Consider the following 22,202-nt stretch of genomic DNA (forward strand, 5'->3'; position numbering starts at 1 on the left):
CTGTGAAAAGGAAGCATACATCAAAAACGCAGATGTGCACAGGCTATTGTCACGATTTAATGAGCATCGATTAAAATAAATTAGATTTTGAAATTCTAATTTTAACCTGCGTGTACCTGTGGGAATACATTCATGGTTCATAATCAATAGGTCAGTTCATCCCAGTTGTGAATTTGGCTGATTTTTAATTTAATAGAAGTTTTACGTGCATAATATAAAGGGAGCCTCAAATTTAAATGTCAAACTATTCAGAACCCACATCGTACGTGCCTGTTCAATGAAACGTATGTATTGGCGTAGTACAATGCTTGGAATGCTGGGCAATGTGGGCAGTTTAAAACCTGCAAGGTAGATGAAAATTAGTTACGGTGAAACGTTCCAATATTAGGTGCACGGTCTGTTTGCCAAAATTTGAAATATTTTGCTTTTATTGTCTTCTTTGGAAACTGTTTGGTTGCTTGTTTGGAGGGGGTTTTTAAAGGGAGGGGTTGGGGGTCTGTGTAGTCTACATGTATGCAGTCTAAAGTTCTAAATTTGAGTACTGACTGTATGACAGTACTTAGTGCAGACAATATAATGAAATGCTAGTGAAAGTGTGTAATATTAAACAAAAACAAGTTATGTTGACTTTGAGTCTGATAAACACTAAAAACACCTTTCAATTGAGTAATAAACATTGTAGTACACAATATGAACAAAATGTGTATTTCTTTTTTTAACCATAAATTATGCCACATTGCTTGTTCATATCAAAACAGGATGCATGTTTAAAACTGTTCTTGTCAACTGTTAGAACAATTCTTGGCAAGTAAACATTTTAAGCAACAAGCAATGAGGTCGCGTGTGGGCACCTTCCCCCTCCCCCAATACAAATTTGAGCCCTTGTATGTGTAATTTGTAAGGCATCTTCCTAAAGATCAAAATATCTCAGGTCAAATATTTGTTCTCCCATTGTTTTGAAGTTTTTTAGAGACATCTTTGTTGGTTGTGTACAAAAAATAGAACCGAGATTGTGTATGGGCCTGTCAATCACCACACATAAAAAAAAACAATCTGATCAACAACTTAACTTGCCCTCACAATCACATCCTGTTTTCTGTGTATATGAAATCCCTCTAAGTTGCAAGAAAGAGTAGTGGTTAAAAGCGTGCATACATAGTAGTGTCAGAGCACGTCAGGCCGTCTGGGATCAGAGAGGTCAGTTTGCATTGGTCTAAAGGTCCCATTCCTGTCTCACTCACCTGTTGCCCCCAAGCTTTAATACCCAATATGCCTGGTGTAGTATCTCGCCTGCCACAAAATGACCTGGAATGTAAAGGTCATTGTAAATGGTTGCATGTAAAAAGGTGCTTTCTTTCAAAAAATATTAAACGTTAACATGAAAAATGTTAAAATGAAAAGTGCTTGCATTCTGTGCTTTACGTACCTTTCCTCCCTTTTTTCTTATAAAAGCTTTTGTCTTCTTGTTTGGACTTGACGATAAATATTGCAATTTAGTAACTTTTCAACGAATATGTTTGAAATCTTACTTTTATTTTATATTTTTTACCCTGGGGGGGCCTCTCAGTGAAACACCCTTTTTCGGAGGTGCCCAGCAACTACAAACAAATGAATAATAGCTTAAACTCATTTTGTGGTATATTATTTGCTTATTGAGCTTTTACTACTGTTTTGTTTTACCTGCAGGCTTAGAATATTCCTCTGATGAAGATGAAGATGAAAGGCAGTCTCCCCATAGATACACTCCCAGATTCACTGATTATTGTAGTAGCAGTAGCAGGTATGTATTCATAAAATTAAAATGGCTGATTTTTTTACTGTGGAAATCCCCGAGTTCAACAGATTCCCTGATGGTGAATTCCCTACAGCTATCAGGAACCTTCCTAATTCTAACAAAATCCAACACCATTTGATGCTGAACACCCAGACTGTTGGACTCTGACTTTGAGGAGAAATTCTCTGAGGTCAGTAGATTCCCTGGTGGGGAATTTTCTGCAGTTACATGTATTATGGGCCTTCCTCATCAAGCAAAATCCCACACCAAATAATAACTGAACACCCAGACTGTTGGACTCTAACCATGAGGAGAAATTCTCTTAGGTCAGTAGATTCCCTGGTGGGGAATTCCCTGCAGCTACATGTATAATGAACCTTCCTAATTCTAACAAAATCCAACACCATATAATAACTGAACACCCAGACTGTTGGACTCTGACTTTGAGGAGAAATTCTCTGAGGTCAGTAGATTCCCTGGTGGGGAATTCCCTGCAGCTACATGTATAATGAACCTTCCTAATTCTAACAAAATCCAACACCACTTGATTACTGAACACCCAGCCAGTTGGACTCTGACTATGAGGAGAAATTCTCTGAGGTCAGTAGATTCCCTGGTGGGGAATTCTCTGCAGCTACATGTATTATGGGCCTTCCTCATCAAGCAAAATCCCACACCAAATAATAACTGAACACCCAAGACTGTTGGACTCTAACCATGAGGAGAAATTCTCTTAGGTCAGTAGATTCCCTGGTGGGGAATTCCCTGCAGCTACATGTATAATGAACCTTTCTAATTCTAACAAAATCCAACACCAGTTAATTACTGAACACCCACACTGTTGGACTCTGACTTTGAGGAGAAATTCTCTGAGGTCAGTAGATTCCCTGGTGGGGAATTCCCTGCAGCTACATGTATAATGAACCTTCCTAATTCTAACAAAATCCAACACCACTTGATTACTGAACACCCAGCCAGTTGGACTCTGACTATGAGGAGAAATTCTCTGAGTTCAGTAGATTCCCTGGTGGGGAATTCCCCGCAGCTACATGTATAATGAACCTTCCTAATTCTAACAAAATCCAACGCCACAACTAACTGAGCACCCAAACTGTTGGATTCTGACTCCTGTTCCCATATAATGCTGTAAGACCATATCCGAGTTAGTGGCTATGACTGTGGCTTGAGTGCGGCTTGATTGAACATTGAACAAATGTTGAAGCATAGGATGCCTATAGCAACAGCTGCAGCTGCAGCTCTAAAGCATAATTAGTTTATTATATATAATTTATGCATTCCTCAGACAAACAGAATCAACCAAAATGTGTAGTTTGATTTTGCTGGGTTAGGTGGAGGGGAGTTAGGGCTAACATATTAAACGGGTTCCATGTGTAAGAGTTCCACCAGTGGATGCTAATTTGTGTGCCAATTATGAGAAACAAAGTTTTAACTTTTACTTCAATTGTTCATGATTTTTTGTGACAAAATAATACCGAAGGGATGCAGTTACCATATGCAGTACATAATTATAGTAGGCCTTTGGCTAATAACTTGTTAATGGCTTTCCTTTTGTATGTGCCATGATAGTTCATCGGGACCTTCAAGGAAAAATCGTGTGGATGAGCTAAGTTCCCGTTTGAGGAGTCACTGTGCCTGTGTGCTGCAATCTGACCGCTGTCAACGAACGAAGAGGCTTAAGTCCAAGAGGCTCTGTCTTGCGCTCATCAAGGCGGCTAGGGAGCATTCATTTGGTGCTGTGGTGTCTATTCTTGGGTTAAATAGGCAACCCTTGACAAGGTAGGTCTTCAAGTAGAGTTAACCTTTGAATTTGCGTCACCTTTTGTTATGGGATATCGTGATAAAAAGTTCTAAAATACGACAAGCTATAAATCAAGTTTGGTGTACATTTTTCATAAAATCAAACAAAATGTTTAGCAAAACTAGTGCATCAAAAATCATTAGTGTATATTTAATGTGTTTGGCTATTCAAAGTTTGTGCTAATTTGCTACGAAAAGAAAAACATATTTTAATTCACAAAATTGTTGTGCTGTTGAGATCACTTGGGATCACCATATGTAGAACATTCCAAGCGGGTAGCCACCTCAACTGCCCCAACACACAGACAACACGAATGGTAAGTCAACCCAGATTCTCTGTTCTCGAAAACTGTGTGTGATTGCACAAACTTTGTGTTCAAAGGGTAAAGGTCAATTCATAACCAACATACAAATGAATTTTTCCTTCTCTTTAATTCGTCTCAGACCCAAGGTGGAGCTTCCTCCGGACAGAACTTGTGCCAGCAAGGAAGAAAGTGGAGATGCGTGCCAGGAGGAGGCAGTGCCGTACTCAAGCCGTTGCTATAGACGTATCCTTTTTTACATTTCATTGGTTGCCACTTCAAAAAAATAACAAAACAATTTCAATAAGTGTTTGAAAGGTAATTTGGAATTAATAAGAGTCACCCTGAGAAACATTGTCTGAGCACCTCTCTTTGAGAAAGTAATCGTAGGGTGTCATGGCCGAGTGGTTAAGAGCATCGAATTCAAGTTCTGGTGCGAATTCACCGGAGTGTGGGTTCGAATCCCGGTCGTGACACTTGTGTCCTTGAGCAAGATACTTTACTATAATTGCTTCTCTTCACCCAGGGGAATAAATGGGTACCTGCGAGGGTAGAGGTTAATATTGTGAATGAAAAAGCCTTTGGTGCGATATAAACAAGGGAGCTGAGAAACATTAAAAAAGGGATGTTACTGGCCCTATGACCAGGGCACTAATGTGAAGCGCATTGATACGTATTGATATTATTATTATTATAATTATTATTATTATTATTATTATTATTATTATTATTAATGACTAAAATCAATTGAGTGGTTTGTAAGGTGTCAAGCAAATAACTTACAAGCAATGTGTGCTTCTGGCGTTCTAACAACCTATAATCGTCATTAAATGTTACATTTGCTTCGGGGATAAAGATTATTAGTTTTGGTTTTTACCCATACACAGTGTTAGCGCTGTATTGACCCATTTCACCTGACGTCATCATCAAACAAATCTAGAATGCGCCATACTGGTGGGCAATTTCACTGTACATTTTTATATATAACTCTATGATGTGCGTTATGGAGTGAAATTGCATTTTACATTAAAAAACTTGTTGACGCCCTGTATAACAAGACCAGGTCTGAGATCTATCAGATATCCACTTTTATGTTTCCAAAACTAACCCGGCCAGTTCAATGACAGGTTTTTTCTTCCAACATAGCACCAAGACTGTGGAATTCTCTTTCTGAAGACCTCTCACAAACGAACAACATCATATTCTTTCAGGAGAAATTTAACACACACTTATTCAGGCTTACTTCCCCAGCAATTTAATAATAACTTAGTTTTTTAAATACCGGCATCTATGAATTTTACCCAATGCTGTAGTAACATTGGAATTATTTTGTTTGCTTTGTTTAGTGAGAGTTTTCCTTAACAGTGGAATCTTACAGACATTCTTGAGGACGAGCACCAAGAACTCTTCCATCAATGCTCGGCAGAGTTCCCAGGGGGATTCCGTTGCATTGAGCCTGCCTTTGATATGCAGAATGACGACCCATTATGTCTGGAGCATTGCAAGAGAATGGTGGGTGCCTCTCTCTCCCCTCCCACCACCCCCTCTATCTTGTCTGCCCTTACTCTTTCATGAGCCCTCCTTTATAGATGGATTGCAATAGGCGTCATTGGCCACCATCTTTGATGAATTGTGCACACATGAAAAGCAACCATTGGCTGAGAGTCACTCGCAAGCGCGTACACGCGTGCACTTTTCCCTTGTTTAAACATCAAAGATGGTGGTCGATGACACGTATTGCAACCAGCTATTCATAAGGGTGTTTTGAAGGTCTTGATGCTATGACACAATAATGTTACAGAATACAGCCCTGATACTTTATGTTGGCAACAACAGCAAAATCTTGAACAGTTGAACTTAGAAGCGCCTGTATAACACCCTTTCAGCCTCAATGGAGACACTAGTTCACTCTGCACTGTAGTACTGTACTTGAGCCTCAATGGCAATTTAAGTGACCAACATAAAAACCAAAAAAAAATTGAATCTGAGCACAAAAGCAATTTGTTAAAAAGCTATATTTTTGTTTATGTTCACCCTCCATGCACAAGAAAAACTCCAGTTTGAGCACGCAGGAAACTTTTGTTCAAAAAGTGTAGTTTCATCCATCCATGTTTAACCTCCATGGCCACGCTTACCAGGGTTAGAAGGAGAAAGATAAGATCTTTCTTGAGAGGGTAAGGTTGCTATTATGCAATCACTTCATATTAGAGTGAAAAGATCAAAATGATAAACACCTACAGAGAGCCATATTGGTTGTGTACAACAAAGTGTTTGGGCTGGCAGAACGCACCGAGGAAAAAAAACACAAGAACTTGAATGTTTATTGTGAGAAAGTATCATTGTTAGACCCTTTTGAGCTTTATATCTCCAGTGAGTAATCCAGTGAGTAATCAGGCATAAAGGTTTCCTCTGATCGATTTTTTTTCTTTCCTTGCAGAGATTACAGCCAAAGCAGAAAAAGCCCCGCAAAAAGACGAAACCCTCGGCGCTGACAAGACCCAACAAGAAGAAGAAAACAAGGAGAAACGTCAGACCTCAGAAGCCAATACCTCCAGCCTGTGAGTAAACCATACTTGTCCTCTTACCAACTTAAAGACAGTGGACACTATTGGTAATTGTCAAAGACCAGGCTTCTCACTTGGTGTATCTCAACATATACATAAAATAACCAACCTGTGAAAATTTGAGCTCAATCGGTCATCGAAGTTGCGAGATAATAATGAAAGAAAAAACATCCTTGTCACACGAAGTTGTGTGCTTTTGAGGTCTCGAATCAAATGCTTGGAAAATTACTTTTTTCTCGAAAACTAAGTCACTTCAAAGGGAGCCGTTTCTCACAATGTTTTATACCATCAACCTCTCCCCATTACTCGTTACTAAGTAAGGTTTTATGCTAATAATTATTTTGAGTAATTACCAATAGTGCCCACTGCCTTTCAACTATGTCAAGGATAAGGGATTGATTAACTGATGAAAAAAACCGTGTTGGTTAGTTCAAAGCTGCCTTTTCTTATAGTGGTTTTAAAATATTACAGATTATGCATGTCGTGGCCAAGCGAATAAGTGCGCGGGAGCCAAGCTCTGATATTTTTGTCTAGAAGAGTGTGGGTTCCAGTTCCGTTTGTGACACTTTTGTCCTTTAGCAAGACACTTAACCATTAATGCTGCGGCCTTCGAATTGGACGTATAGCAGTTATTCCTGTGTGTTGTGTAGCCTATTGTGTGTAAAAGAACCCAGTACACTTATCGCCAAGAGAGGGGGTTTGATTTGCAACATTTTGCGCCACAGCACTTAACCGTTACATAGTGATATATGTAAAGGACTTGGTCTCATTACGTCAAGCTCCTCAAAACCTAACAGGAAAATACTGAGCGTCACTGAGTGGCGGATATGAGAGTTATATTAGAAGCCACTGTTATTATTGTAAATATTTTAACAGGATAATATTTTAACAGGAAATTATATGTTTTTTTAATGGATTTTGTTATCTATTTTATTTTAAACATCAGTCCCGCAGAGGAACAGCGGTATGCCACCATCATTCAGTTTAGACATGCCTCGCCTTAGCCTCCCAGCAGACGACATGGATCCTGGCGACATAAACCTTGACCTTGGCATAGACACCTCTGACCTCCGCATGACCTCCGATGCAGATAATTCTGATTTGAACTCGGAGGGCAACGGCAGTGATCTATCGGAGATTCTTCCAAAGTTACAAATGGATATGCCGGAGCTATCCCTGTTTGAGTCGGACGACTTCACAAAGTTTGTCAAAGAACACGAAGAAGGTAGGAGGAAAGTCTTTGCCTAATTATAAACTGCTCACAAGAAAGTTGGGAAACTTTTTTCAATCCAGTAAATTTTTATTATTTATTACTCTCTTTGTATTAAGTTTTATATCAATGCAAAGCTGAAGTGTTCCTCTTTAAAATGATACCACATTTGCAATGATGACATGTTGCTGGACATGGCCACATGAGTAAGACAGAGACAGAGTCACAAATCAAATGTGCCAAAATTAGCACGGTAATTCAAGCAAGCAAGGCAACTTACTGATCTTAATAATCCACTTTATATAAAGACAAGAAGTTCAGTAACGAGTCTTGCAAATACCCAAACAAGGTGTTTTTCAAGAAATGGGGCTAATTGTGTGTGGTGTTCTCACTGGTGCAAATCTTTGTGTAAACCATTCATGGTTCTGAGGGTTGACCGGTTTGATTTTTGGTCATTACCTATTGACTGTTTATTACAGTACCGATAATTTTGGCACATTTGATTTGTGACTTTGCCTCATTGTCATTCATGTAGCCAATTTCAGCAACATGTCACAATTGCAAATGTGGTATCATTTTCAGGAGGAACACTTCAGCTTTGCATTGATATATAACTTAAAGGAACATGTTGCCTTGGATCGGTCGAGTTGGTCTTTGAAAAGCGTTTGTAACCATTTGTTATAAAATGCATATGATTAGAAAGATATTTTAAAAGTAGAATATAATGATCCACACAAGTATCTTTCGAAATTTTACCTCGTCGACAAACACGGTCGGCCATTTATGGGAGTCAAATTGTTGACTCCCATAAATGGCCGACCGTGTTAGTTCGCAAAGTAACAGGAAAACCACGCAATTTCGAGGCAAATGTGTGTGGATCATTGTGTTCTACTTTTAAAACATCTTTCTAACCATATGCAGTTTGCAACAAACGGTTGTAAACGCTTATCAAAGACCAACTCGTCCGATCCAAGGCAACGTGTTTCTTTAATACAAAGAGAGTAATAAATGATAAAAATATACTTTAATGAAAAAAAGTTTCCTAACTTTTTGTGAGCAGTTTACATGTAAATAAAAAGTCCGGTTAAAGTCAGATTTTGGTTGAACTAGTAAAACAGATGTTTATTGAATTTGTTTTTTTGCAAACCTAGTGGAAAGACTGCAAGCGTTGTAGAATTAGTTAGCTTTGGTTTTAATATCAGCTGCAACTTCAAGATTAAAACATAAGTTGATGCAGATGTAGTTTTTAACAAAAGTCAAGTAATTTTCTTATGGCCTTTTTTTTTCAAATAATGATTTTAAGTAAAAAACCACAAGGGAAATGACCATCTAGACGGTGAGAGTACACTGATCGAAACATTTAGCAAAAACTGGCTCTACTCTGTGGTACACTGGTATGTCTTCCCCAGTTGTCATTTCAAACATTGTTAAGCAAACAAAAAGAAAGATGTTTTTGTCGATGAGCATGGACACTTTTAATACTTGTTTTCTGTAGCACCTTGAGAAATATTTATTAGAAAGATGCGCTTTATGAGTTTGTATTGTAATATTTGTCTTTATTCACTAGCTGACAAGAATGGAGACGGTGACTACATGCCCATCCCTATGCCCACCAGAGAAGAGCAGGAGGCTCTTGAAAGAGCCTTCTTGGAGGTGTCCAACTCAGTTCAAGAATCCCTTGACCAGTTGTCCAAACAGTCCATGGACCAACACTTGTCCACCAACAGCTCCATGTTTGATGAGCAGAACAACAGTGGAGATTCCGGAGATCAAGATGGTGCTGACGGTCTACCCCGGGACCTGCAGTCGGCCGCAAACCGACTGTTGCAGGACACCATGAGACAGAACACAGTGGACGCGATGACTGGGTCGCTACACCACTCTGCAAACCTTGCCAACAGTGTGTCCACCAGTAACTTGTCTGTAACGCAAGCATCTGGACCACTGCATGTTATGACCAGCGTAGCCGGACAGACTGCGTTTCATGATAACGGTGGACATTTTAACGCAGTGGCAGGTCTGATGGGGCAGAATGCTTTGCCAGTGCCCCAGCTGCACGGCCAGTCGTTAGAGTCATTGAGAATGCAAACACCAGTCTTGATGGGGAACGGAATGGTCCAGATGAATAGTGCAATGTTGAATCTACAGAGACATATGGCTAATTCACCACAGCAGTCGCCCCACAGCAACCAGATGTCCCCACATCATGTACTCGCCCAGCACAGTCCCCAAATTAGCAGCGCCATGCTGCAGCAGCCGAGAACTATATCAGGGCAACCTAGCCCAATGCACAGTCCAGTCATCACTCTAACCTCTGCCAACAGTCAACATATGGCACTCCCCAGCTTCCGACAGACGTGGAGTGTGGCGCCCTCGCCCACGGCGCTCATTCTTAACAATAGCAATCTGCTGAGTATGATGAATCAGAACAGTCCGGACTCCACCCCGAGCCACACCCCAGTCCACACCCCAGCGTTGTATCCACCGATGACATTTCCCCAGAAGCTAGGCTTCCCGCTGGGCACCAATGATCCTGTGTTGGCCAAAACCCTGGGGGTCGTGTTCAACTCAAACAACTCGGCCGTGGTCAGTTCTGCTGGTCAGAATCACCTGAACTATATGAATGTTACGCCGACCCAAGTCAGCACAGTTACCACTCCCTCATCGAACACAACTTCAACAAAAGCAGGTTCTCAGACGTGAAACATACCATTAAAATCCTGCATTGTATTTTAGCCGGCAGAACATCAGACTAAATGGTGTTTGCTCGGATGAACTTGGTTTGCAGTTCCTGTATTCTAGTAGGTTTGTTTTTTCCATGCAACCAGAACTCGTTTCAAAATTTTGCATAGCTTTGAGATGAATATGCATACCTAGATATGAATATGCATCAGACGTCTGTATATTTTTTAAAGAAATATCCAAGAGCAGCTATACAGCTCCTCTGCTGGTGAATTTTTGTTTTGAGTCCTCTCCTTTAAAAAGTGACATGGAATCTTATGAGATGGGTTTTCTTAACTTGAGTACAATGGTCATTAAAATGTTACACCTACATGTATTTCCTGAAAATAACAGTTGTAGTTTCTACTTTTATATAGTTTTTTTTTTAATAGTGTAAGGTATTCTTTTTAAAATTAGAGAAAACAAAACAAAGAACCTAACCTCTACCCTCATGTTGAACTTCAGTCTTTGGAGTTCCGATTCCTGTTACATGTAATTAGGAAACTGGGGTTGATTTGGTTAATGTGCTTTTTGGTAGGGTGCATTTGCTGGGTGTGTCCTTCATTGAACCCTACAGTCTGGGTACTAGATCACTCGCAGGCATTCCATTTGCCTACCATTTGCCTACCAGTTGTTAACATTGTTGCCTACTGTTTGGCTGCTCGCTGTTGAAAGTAACAACTGCCGGTGTCACAAGGGTTACATGTAGGTGCTAACTCGTCGACAAATTTGCCTTACTCCAATGAGATGAAAGTTTACTGGACATTTTCACTTTGCATATTTTCTTCTGAAAATCTGAAAGAGTTTACTCCGCAGTTGGATATACTGGAGTTTTGTTACATGCTCTAGTGTCAAAGGAGGGTCTTTTTTATCAACGAGGCCCTTGCTCTTTAGACCACATTAGTATCTATGTTAGTGCTGAACGAGAGTCGTTGAGAATATAAGAAAGAGATACCTCTGACTATGCCACGACGCATCCAGTAATATTTCAGGACTTAACATTCATTTTGTTGGAGCACGCTTTAGAGGAGAGGGCACTTAAATACAAATTTTGTAGTACTCTGCATTATTCAGGCTTGGATATTTGGGAAAAACTTTGATCACGCCAAAGATGCGATGAGAATGAATTTGAGATTCCTCAGTGAGTATTCTTGACAATTTTAACCAACGTGAATTATTTGAAATAATCACACCTGTATTCATTAAAAAAAAAACTGTAGAAGTATATTTACTCTTGAGCATACTTGTGGCTGAACCTGTTTTTAATGATGTAAAACCCAACATGATGGGCCTGACCCAACTATGGTAGGGAATGTTTTAACCACAGTTGGACAGGCCCAACTAACGACAGTTTCCCTACAAAGTTTACTTGCCACCTTGAAGGGGACGATCCAGAACGTTTGCCTTGGAAATAGGTTTTTATCTGTTAGTGACAATAGACCTTAATTATGTTGTGGTCATCTGTGCCTGGTTCCCTGTATTCAACAGTAACGATGGCAGTTCTAATTTTCATGTCATGCAAAGGACCAGAACTGTCTTTTTCCTTCCAGTCAAAGGTCATGTCCAAGTTGGTGGCTACAACTTGATTGCGCCTAACATGTGTTGAAGTATAGGACACCCTTAGCTACAGTCATAGCCTTACCCACCAATTCGGATACGGCCGCGGTTTGGTAACATTGGGTGCGTTCGTTTAGCTTCCCTGGGCCATCCCCGGTCTGCCCCGGTGCGTTCCGATAGATAGCTTTTGACGTCATTCCAGGGGCTCACCCAGGCCAGCCCCTTGTGCCCTGCTTGTGGAGTGGGTCACTAGGGGCTGGCCCCAGGTAAACGACATCACTATGAAAGCAGTGAGTGGTCATTCGTTTAGTTCTTGTCAGGGGCTCACCCGAGTGAGCACCGCAGGGTAGACCCAAGGAAGCTAAACGAACGCACCCATTGTGTGAGAAAAGCAAGATGGCCGCCCCATGATAAGGATGAACTCCACATGGAACTGTTCTAATTGAATTGTGGGTTTTTTGTAGTCATATGTTTCAGGAAAGTTTACTTTCCCTCCTTACAAGTTTATTTTACTGTTTTTTAAGTTTTATTTTCAAAACGATGTTCATACAACATTTGACCATTGAACATTATAAAAAGTGTGTCATGTACCCCTCCAAAACACATATAATTTTTTTGCAACACAGTTTCCTACAAATTCTCAATGTCCTGTCCTACCCTTGTTTAAACTTTCAAATCAAATTTCTGGGTAAAACCTGAGACCCAATTTCATGGACATGTGAAGCGAGAAATATTGCTTAGCAATTTATTTTGTTTACTTGAAGTAATCCTGACTTTCAAGCAAATAAATAAGACATGCCCATCCCATGGAATTGGTTCACCAAAGAAAATTATAACCTTTGAGTGGCGCTATTTTATATTCCCAAATACTATTTTTGCTGCAAGATTGTTTAAAAAGAGAATGCAATTGTATGTACATGTATACATTTATTACCACAAAACAAAGAAGCTGTACAGACATTTTAAACCACTATTGCGCAGATGCAAAATTTTGAGGGAATTTTCAAAAGAATTGATAGTATTTTTGTTAAGAATTAGAGACCGGGTTAATGGTTCATTACAAAGGGATGAAATGTATTTTGTGTAATTATGTTTTTTTATAAGAAAAAGATATATATGTATATTGTAAAGCATCAATTTTGGGTAGCAATAATATTTGTTTTCCTGCACACAAACGGTCCACATTGAATACCTTTTCTGATTTGTGTTGTTGCTGTTTTTTTCTGATTCTTTCAATGTGGCAACACTTTGCTTTATTCATTTATATATTTTACATGTAGATTTGTGTATGTTTGTTTTTGTTCTTACTGTATGATGTGTTCAACACAAACCTTCTGAATTATTTTTTTTTTATTGAAGCTTCTGGTCAAGATGGTTGTTTTTAAAAACGTGTGACTTAATTTGTTCTATTTCAGAAACTCAAAAATTTCTGCTCAGGCTCATGCTGATCAGAAGCAGAAACTGTGCAAGACTCCATAAACTGTTTGAAAATGGTGATACAGTATTTCTAAAGTAGAATCAACATCGGAAAACAATACTAAAGAATCTATCACTGCATTCATTTGGGTGTTGTGGCTGAGCAGTTAAGAACAATGGACTTATTAAAGGCAATGGACACGATTGGTAATTGTCAAAGACTAGCCTTCACAGTTGGTGTATTTTAATATATGCATAAAATAACAAACCTGTGGAAATTGGAGCTCAGTCGGTCATCGAAGTTGCGAGATAATAATGAAAGAAAAAAACACCATTGTCACACGAAGTTGTGTGCGTTTAGATGGTTGATTTCGAGACCTTGAGTTCTAAATCTGAGGTCTCGAAATCAAATTCATGGAAAGTTACTTCTTTCTCGATAACAAAGTCACTTTAGGGGGAGCCGTTTCTCACAATGTTTGATACCAGCAACCTCTTCCTATTACTCCTCACCAAGAAAGGTTTTATGCTAATGTTTCTGATCAGCAGAGTTTGGGTTTGAGTCCCAGTATCACTTGTTTCCTTGAGAAAGACGCTTTACCATTGCCATTCCCCAGGCCCCTCCTACTATAGGATTGGTAGTTCACTTCAAAGAACTGTGCAGCCGTTTTCATGAAATGCTAGGATTAATCTTATCTTGAGTTAGGACGAGTAACCCGTCCTAACTTATGATGGGTTCAATACGTCCTAAATTTTCGGTTACAGAACTGCACTCATTCTAAGTCCTTAGATTAGGAAGAGTTTGGTGAAATCGACGGAAGAACACTTATCGTGTTAGAGAAGGGTTTAACCCCGTTGTTTGTGGTTCAGATAACAAGCACTTCGTTAACATCTTTCCTCTTTCCTCTGGCTTGATTTTTAAAAGTCACAAATGAAAGCTGGAACCATTCCAGTTAGGATCTTGGCCAGTTTGTGATTCCTTATAACCATAACAAGGAATACTACAACTGTTGTTCACCGACACCAATAAATCTGGACCATATTTCATAGATTAGAAAATGATGCTCAACAAATTTGCTTGCTAGCAGAAGTTATCAGGGCTCAAGTATAAAAAGAAGAAAAACAAATTGTAATAGTGATATTTTGTTTGATAAGCCGAGTGATTTTGCTTGCCAACAAATTTTTTACTGTTTGCCCCTCTTGAAACCTCAGCTTCCGGGCGATAGGGTCTGTCCAAATGTTTTGAAGCCCGCTTTTGCAAAAATATTTTTAAAATAAATAGACAGAGCTGAATCAGAAGTTTCAAAAGGACCAGGGTCGATTTCACAAAGATAGTCCTAGTAGGTTCGTGGTAAGACTAGTCTTATGTGAAATCCACCACTGTTTCAACTCAATGAAATTGGCCTTGATTGTTCCTGTACTAACTGAGATGACCATTCGGTAGCAACCGTCCATCATGCTCTTGGTGTTTTGTTTGTTTCTCTCTTACTGTTGTTTCTTTAGAAGCACCTTGATTTGATCACCAACTATCATCTTATTTTGCCTGAGGATATATATTTTTCTTTACGCCACGAAAGTGCAGGGAATTGTTTTGTTCATCCTAGACTCAATGTGGAATTAAAAGAATTGATAATCCATTCAGAAAATGGTCTTGCAAGTGTCATTTTATTTGAAGACTTGTTCCCGGACAGTATATAGATCGACCTTTATTGATAATCCATTCAGAATATGGTCTTGCAAGTGTCGTTTTATTTGAAGACTTGTTCCTTGGATAGTATAGACCTTTATCACGGTATGGCCATCTTGATTTTACTCCATTCCAACTCACTGGAACCAAAAATTTACTGAGGCTGGACGAAATAATAGTCTGGTGCCATGTTTGTGCAATGAATGTTAGCATTCATTACTGTTGTGGAAACAGGGGACATGACCAACATGGTGACAGCGTGATAAAGGTCTATAGGCTTGGCTAAGGCCGCGTTTGAGTTTACGGCTACAGCTTTAGGCTATGGATTTCTGCATCATCATGCAATGAAGCTAGTGGGAACATCCTTAGAAACTCCCTTAGCAAACGTCGTATTCCTAGCTGAGCCACCCATGCAAATGGCCTAACCATGGAGGAAGGAAGAAAGTGGCCTAACCAAGATCCTTGCTCTGTGAGTGTGATCATGGAAGAATTAGGAAAACAAACTATGCCCCACCCCCTAATTCATTCAGCCTTCTCTGCAATTTGTTTGGGATGGAAACAAATATATTTTTTGTCTTTAGATATTTTTCTTTGTAAAATAAAACATCTTTTTTTCTTCCTCTTTAGTTTCAAATACCACTGGAAACTGTTGTTTACCTAGTTTCCACAATTTTGTGGAAGCCACGCCCCACCCCTTTCCCACTTTAAACACTGCAACGTGGCGTCCATTGGCAAACCAAACTGGTACCCCGATTATACGATAGGCCTAAAGAACCGATTGAAAATGCACACCAGGGATTATTTACGTGTGCATGAAGTGGTCAAATGGTGGCGCTATACTGCAACGTCACTACTTTTACTGTTTTCACAAGCTTCATTCATTTATGCTGCCTTTTGCATTTTGCCATATTGACATCCAAAGGTACGTGTGTTGTTCATCGTTATTTTCTACTTTTTGTACATTAATAATTGTCCTGATTTGTTTGTTATTTGATTCATGGTTCATTCAATTATGTGAGGGTTTTATATTCATCGAACTGTTTTTGATGTTTCCATATTTGAAGCTTGAATTTCAACTTGTTAATGTTAGATTTGTGTACGTTACGAAATGGGAATCGTGTAAAATAACAAGAAAGTAGCTATAGCTTGCGTTTGTTGTGTGTGTGTTTTTTTAAGACAATCATGATGATGATTAACAACTCCTATCCTATTAAAAGGATAAAGTTACTCCTCGTCCTATCCTACCAGTACCAGTACCACTAACTCATTAACTTGCAAGTTGGATCATCCATACGCATAGGATTGATTCTTCTAGGGCATGTCTTTTATGATTGATTAGCATCTCATGATCTCAAGTTTAAAATTTTATTTAGAATTAGATTATTTATAATTATTATGAACAAAAATAAAAAATAAATCAATTAGTAGGTAAGTATAATTTATTAACTTCTTGTTTTATCAAATTGATTATATGAAGTATTTTTGATATTGTTTGATTTCAAGGGACTATTTTTTAAACGATTCTTTTTGAACAGTCTTGAGTTGAGTCATCTCAACTCAACTCAGCTGTTTGTAACAAAAAATGGGGGCGTGTGTGTGTGTGAGATGTGTTTATCTCTGTCTTACTCTATTTTGTCAAATGAAGGATATCAATGAGTGATGGATAAATTACCGAGGAGTTGTTGACAACTGCTGACAAAACCAATAAATTGTTCCATATTTTGCTTAAACTTACTAGATCAAATGCTTATATAATTGACGGTAAAGTAAAACTAAAGGTGATTAAAGAACTCAACTGAAAACCTCACAAGCTCTCTTTTTTACTTGAAAAGAAGGAAAAAAACATAATTTTATTATGGAACTATGTATCTTCTGGTGCAATAAAATAATACAAATGCGCATACAAATATTGGCCAACATGTGTTTTTTCCTACGTACACCGTATTGTTGGGTGCGATTGGTCAATCTGCGCGATCGACCAATCGCGCTGCGCTATTGAAAGATCAATGGGGTGCGCAGCAATCGGTCGTATGCCATATGGACTGCAGCATTATCCACAGGGAGCGTGTCTATTGGGGAACCCAACATTGAAAAAAGAAAGAATCATTCATATTGGATAACTTTCCGTATGGCGCCACCACTTTTTCACTCATTTTTACAAAAAGGGATATCTCATTGAGGTAAATAAGATACTATATTATTTCATATCAAATGAAAAAGTGGTGGCGCCATGCGGAAACTTTTCCTTCATATTGTCTATTTAGACTATACGTTTAGTATTAGTAAATAATTACAATACTCACTTTCAGGGGAGAAATGGTGTTTGTGTCATTATTGTTCCCACCCCCCTCCCTTTTTTTGGGGGGGGGGTAAAATTTCAGTCTGATTCTATATGATTCCAGCTACATATGGTGCGAGCTACATGTAACTGCTGCCATGACTTTGCTTTACTGTCTGCTTGTTTAACGGATTGATGGAAGATATTGTTAAGTTCTTGGGTTTTTAACACCTTAACCATTATTTTGAGCTTTAAAGGCAGTGGACACTATTGGTAATTAATCAAAATAATTATTAGCATTAAACTTCACTTGGTAGCGAGTAATGGGAAGAGGTTGATAGTATAAAACATTGTGAGAAACGGCTCCCTCTGAAGTGACGTAGTTTTTGAGAAAGAAATAATTTTCCACGAATTTGATGTCGAGACCTCAAGTTTAGAATTTGAGGTCTCAAAATCAAACATCTAAACGCACACAACTTCGTGTGACAAGGGTGTTTTTTCTTTCATTATTATCTCACAACTTTGACGACCAGTTGAGTTCAAATTTCCACAGGTTTGTTTTTTTATGCATATGATGAGATGACAACAAGTGAGAAGACTGGTCTTTGTCAATTACCAATAGTGTCCACTGCCTTTAATTGGCAATTCCAAGTGAATATGGAACAAGTTAAATGGTGATTTTTGCACTTTGTCTGCAAATTGGCAGTTCTGTAATAAGTAGGACCGCCTTAAAATAAAAATGTTCAGTTTCATAGTTGCCACAATCATAGTTGCGATAACGTAACTCTCCTGCCGTCGGCAAGAGCGTTACGTTATCGCAAAAACTACGATCAAAGGTTACTGGCTGGAGAATTTGCTGACATTGAAGTGTTACGATTTAAGCAACTATTGATTTAGTTTTTGTTCACCTTTGTAACTCTTCAGATTGACCACAGTAACAAAAACAAGCAGTAACCATGGACCAGATTCAGCAGTTGGTTGATCCCGCTAAGCAGTTTGCTAAGGACTCTGTTAGACTCATCAAAAGATGTACTAAGCCAGACAGAAAAGGTACAGTGGAGATATGACGAGGCTTTTAAAATTTGTGTCGGAATTAAATCTTTCATAGAACACTATCACTTGAATTAATATCAGCACCTTAATCAAATAATATCTGGATAGCAAACATATTTTTTTCCTAACTGATGATTTTTGCACCATTTAGGAAACTATTATTTTTTTGTTGTATCATGTAATACCACAAGGGAAACTGACCGGGTAAATTTGAAATAATTTGGGTTGAATAAAAAAGAATTTATTAAATATGGACTTTCAAATATAAAATTTCTTTCATACTTAAAATAAATGAAAATTAGAAAGAATATACCTATTTACTCTATCGACCCTCTTGTGTTCAGGGCAGTGGACACTATTGGTAATTACTCAAAATAATTATTATCATAAACCTTTCTTGATTACGAGTAATGGGGAGAGGTTGATATATAAAACATTGTGAGAAACAGCTCCCTCTGAAGTGACTTAGTTTTGAGAAAGAAGAAATTTTCCACGAATTTGATTATGAGACCTCAGATTTAGAATTTGAGGTCTCGAAATCAAGCATCTGAAAGCACACAACTTTATGTGACCATCATGGTGCGACAAGGGTGTTTTTTTCTTTCATTTATATCTCGTAACTTCAACGATCGATGGTGCTCACAGGTTTGTTATTTTATGCATATGTTGAGATACACCAACTGTGAAGACTAGTCGTTGATACTTACCAATAGTTTCCAGTGTCTTTAACGTCACATGCAGCTACTGCATCCCCTTTAGTCTGTCATTTAAGGATTCACTTTGTATACAAGTGAGTGGCTGTTCACCATCAGGACCCAATTTCATAGAGCTGCTAAGCACAACAAATTTGCTTAGCATGAAATTTCTGCCTTGATAACAACAGGATTACCAACCAAATTTCCGTTTGTTGCATATTGCTTGTTACTGGCAACTCAGCTGTTGTTTGCTTTATCCTGAAAATCACGTGGTTGGTAATCCTGTTTTTTATCAAGGAAGAAATTTCATGCTAAGCAAATTTGTGTGCTTAGCAGCTCTGTGAAATTGGGTCCTGGAATGAAACCCCTTTCCCATTTATAATGAGATAAATCATAAACCAACAAGTGAGAAGAAATGATTCAGCAATCCTTGATCTGTTTTAATTCGCTCTTCTCTTATTATTCTCAATTGTAGAATTCCAGAAGATTGCCATTGCAACGGCTATTGGATTCTGCATCATGGGGTTCATCGGATTCTTCGTCAAGCTCATTCACATTCCAATCAACAATATCATTGTGTAAGTATAAAGGATGTTCTTAGAGTACGTTGGGTTGGGTGGGGAAAAGAGGGGTGTTGGTGGACAAAAAGAGGGAAAGAAAACAGAGCCTGAGAAGATCAGGGCCCAATTTCATGACTCTGCTTACCGCCGAATTATGCGCTTATGAACACGATTCCCCGCTTATGTGCAAGCGCCGAATTTCTGCGCTAGCCTTGTAAGCGTAGAATACCAAGTAATGTGAAGTACGCACGCGCAGCAGCCAAAATTCGCTGCTAACCCGTGAAATACGCTTGCCGTAAGCACAGAGTTCCCAGCTTCCGTAAGCGCGGAAATTGGGCCAAGTCTTTGTCTGTACTGTTTAGGGCTTAAACCGTTGGTTGCTCTTTGATTTGTACATTCATCCGGGGTTTTTTTTCTGTTTTTTTTTTTTACACTGGTCTGTTTGTTTTATTCATTTACCGGTCCCCATGTCCGTTTGTTCTGAACACCTAAGTCTTGCCCATTAAAAGTAACCCAATTTACATTGTCAAATAAAAACTGGTGTGGGTTAGTGAACACTACTTCTCACCTTGAAGTGCAAACTTTGCTATCCTGGTGGGATTTAAGCGCAAGGCCTTACAGACGCCCTTCGGTCTGAAAGTGCTTTCAAAATAGACATTGTAGGGTGCTGTACTTGAGCGGTGTTTTGACAATGTGTGGTGCATCCAACGATGTTTTTAACGGAAAAGATTAAAGAAATAGGGGTCTTGGGGAAAGCCCACTATGTCGCCTTACTAACTACTTTTGTCTGTTAGGACTGTTCCTCCATTCACAAAACAGGGAGCTTTTGAACTTTCTATTCTAAAATCATATAAGAAGTGGGAGACAAAGTAGAAAATAGTTAGTTGCCTGATGTTTTGATTCTAGCTGTCTTTCTCACTTGCTAAATTCTAGTGTGTTGTTATTTAGCCTTCTAGAAAGGCTCTGTGGACTCGAAATGTTAAGGTGTTAACTATTTTTTGGCATTTATACCATAGGTCCTTTAGGTTGATATATAAGTACATGCACATAGTACGATTTTCTCAAGACAAGACGATATACATGTTTACTTGTTTTTCCTTTCCAGAGGATCGTAAAGCTGCACCTATACTGGAACACAACATCCTAGGATTTTAATAACTGACTAAACCAAACTGCTTCAGAATCGTGTCTGTGAGGTTTCAACCGCATCTTCCGTCACATCTGGTTACCATGGAAACAAATTTTGGCTCAACCTTGAAGGGTCCAACCTGAGCAGCATATGTTCGCACATTGTCGGCAACGTTCACAAGGCATGAATTTACATGCTTCAGTATTAATATATCTCTAATACAAATAATTTTTTAATTTAGTCACTCATGCAAGTTATTTTTTTCTGGCGGGAGTGGGGCTGTTTTTTTTTTTTGGGGGGGTTCATATTTTAGTTAATCGAGTCTCATGGTCCTATGAGAAGAGCCGACCCTTCGGCAATGAATTGGCCCCAAATTTTGAAATTGATTGTTGGACGTTCTCCCGTCTTGACAAATTTGTGGTTACTTTACAGAAGACTTGGTACTAGAAAATGTTCCTGGTTTGAAAAGTGAATTTATCATAAGCAAAATATAGGAAGTGACAAACTCAATTCAATAGACCCCTTGCATGTGACACCACACGCTCTAAAACGTCCTCGCTGTGGTCGAAAAGTGCCCTCACTGGGGTCAAAGGAGGCAAATGATTGGACGGTAGCTGTTCTTTGTGCGTGAAAACATGCGCGTCAGTGTAGTGTTTTGCGTTATGCAAGGGGTCTATAACACGTTTCTTTCCCCAAGCCAACTGTCGAGCAGATATCCGTCATAAATCCTACCATTGGTCAAAATTATAATTAAAATGTATGTATTAAATTATACAAAAGTAGATTCAGCATTGTTCGATAATAAACTCTCATTGTCTAAAAAAACAACCAGGTTCTTGCTTATGTGGTCATTTTAAGTAGGGTTTGGGCCTTGTCACACGAGACACCTTTTACAGGCAACTTGGAGGCAACTAACTGCAATGCATGCTACAAGACCACTTTGGTAGCACAAGTAATTTTTCAAACGATGTCTTAAGATCCCTAAGAAAAATGACTTCTTGTAGATTGCCTAGAACTGGTTGACTGTTACCCAAAACTTCAGGAAGCAATACTACAAGAAAATTATATTGTGCTTCAATACTCTCAAACCACTGCTCCTCATTACAGCAGACCTTATAGACCTTATCGCAATAACTCTGTACGCACACAATGGACGTGGAATGAGGTGCATGCTGGGGGTGTGGGGCCTAGGTGACTGAGGGTATAGATGACCCAAAGCAGTCTAATGGTTGGGGCCTAGGGGTTGACCGTGGATATAGAAGATCCATTGGTCGGGAGAAGGGGGAGCCAGATGTCGCTGATGTGGAAGCCGATGTCTTGGGGTACGGTGTCATGCTTGTGGATCTCGATGGCCTCTCTGATGCGTCTAGGGTGCCACGCCTGGATTGGAGCGATGATTTCTGCTGCTTTCCAGTTCACTCGCTGGTCAGTGATGTGGGAA

At 39.1% G+C, this 22,202-nt stretch overlaps 1 protein-coding gene across 1 annotated transcript in view; it reads left to right on the forward strand.

Moving 5' to 3' along the window:
• LOC117287955 (INO80 complex subunit D-like) overlaps nucleotides 1–10,778 on the forward strand; it is a 20,813-nt gene extending 10,035 nt beyond the window's left edge. The window contains exons 4-10 of the mRNA XM_033768617.1: nucleotides 1,687–1,780; nucleotides 3,362–3,571; nucleotides 4,037–4,140; nucleotides 5,273–5,406; nucleotides 6,332–6,452; nucleotides 7,405–7,683; nucleotides 9,236–10,778. Coding sequence (XP_033624508.1) covers nucleotides 1,687–1,780; nucleotides 3,362–3,571; nucleotides 4,037–4,140; nucleotides 5,273–5,406; nucleotides 6,332–6,452; nucleotides 7,405–7,683; nucleotides 9,236–10,371 — 2,078 coding nt within the window. The 3' untranslated portion in view covers nucleotides 10,372–10,778. The remainder of the gene's footprint in view (nucleotides 1–1,686; nucleotides 1,781–3,361; nucleotides 3,572–4,036; nucleotides 4,141–5,272; nucleotides 5,407–6,331; nucleotides 6,453–7,404; nucleotides 7,684–9,235) is intronic.
• Nucleotides 10,779–22,202: the final 11,424 nt, after the last annotated feature.

The sequence above is a fragment of the Asterias rubens genome, chromosome 3 (genome assembly GCF_902459465.1).
Source record: "Asterias rubens chromosome 3, eAstRub1.3, whole genome shotgun sequence".
Taxonomy (NCBI): domain Eukaryota; kingdom Metazoa; phylum Echinodermata; class Asteroidea; order Forcipulatida; family Asteriidae; genus Asterias; species Asterias rubens.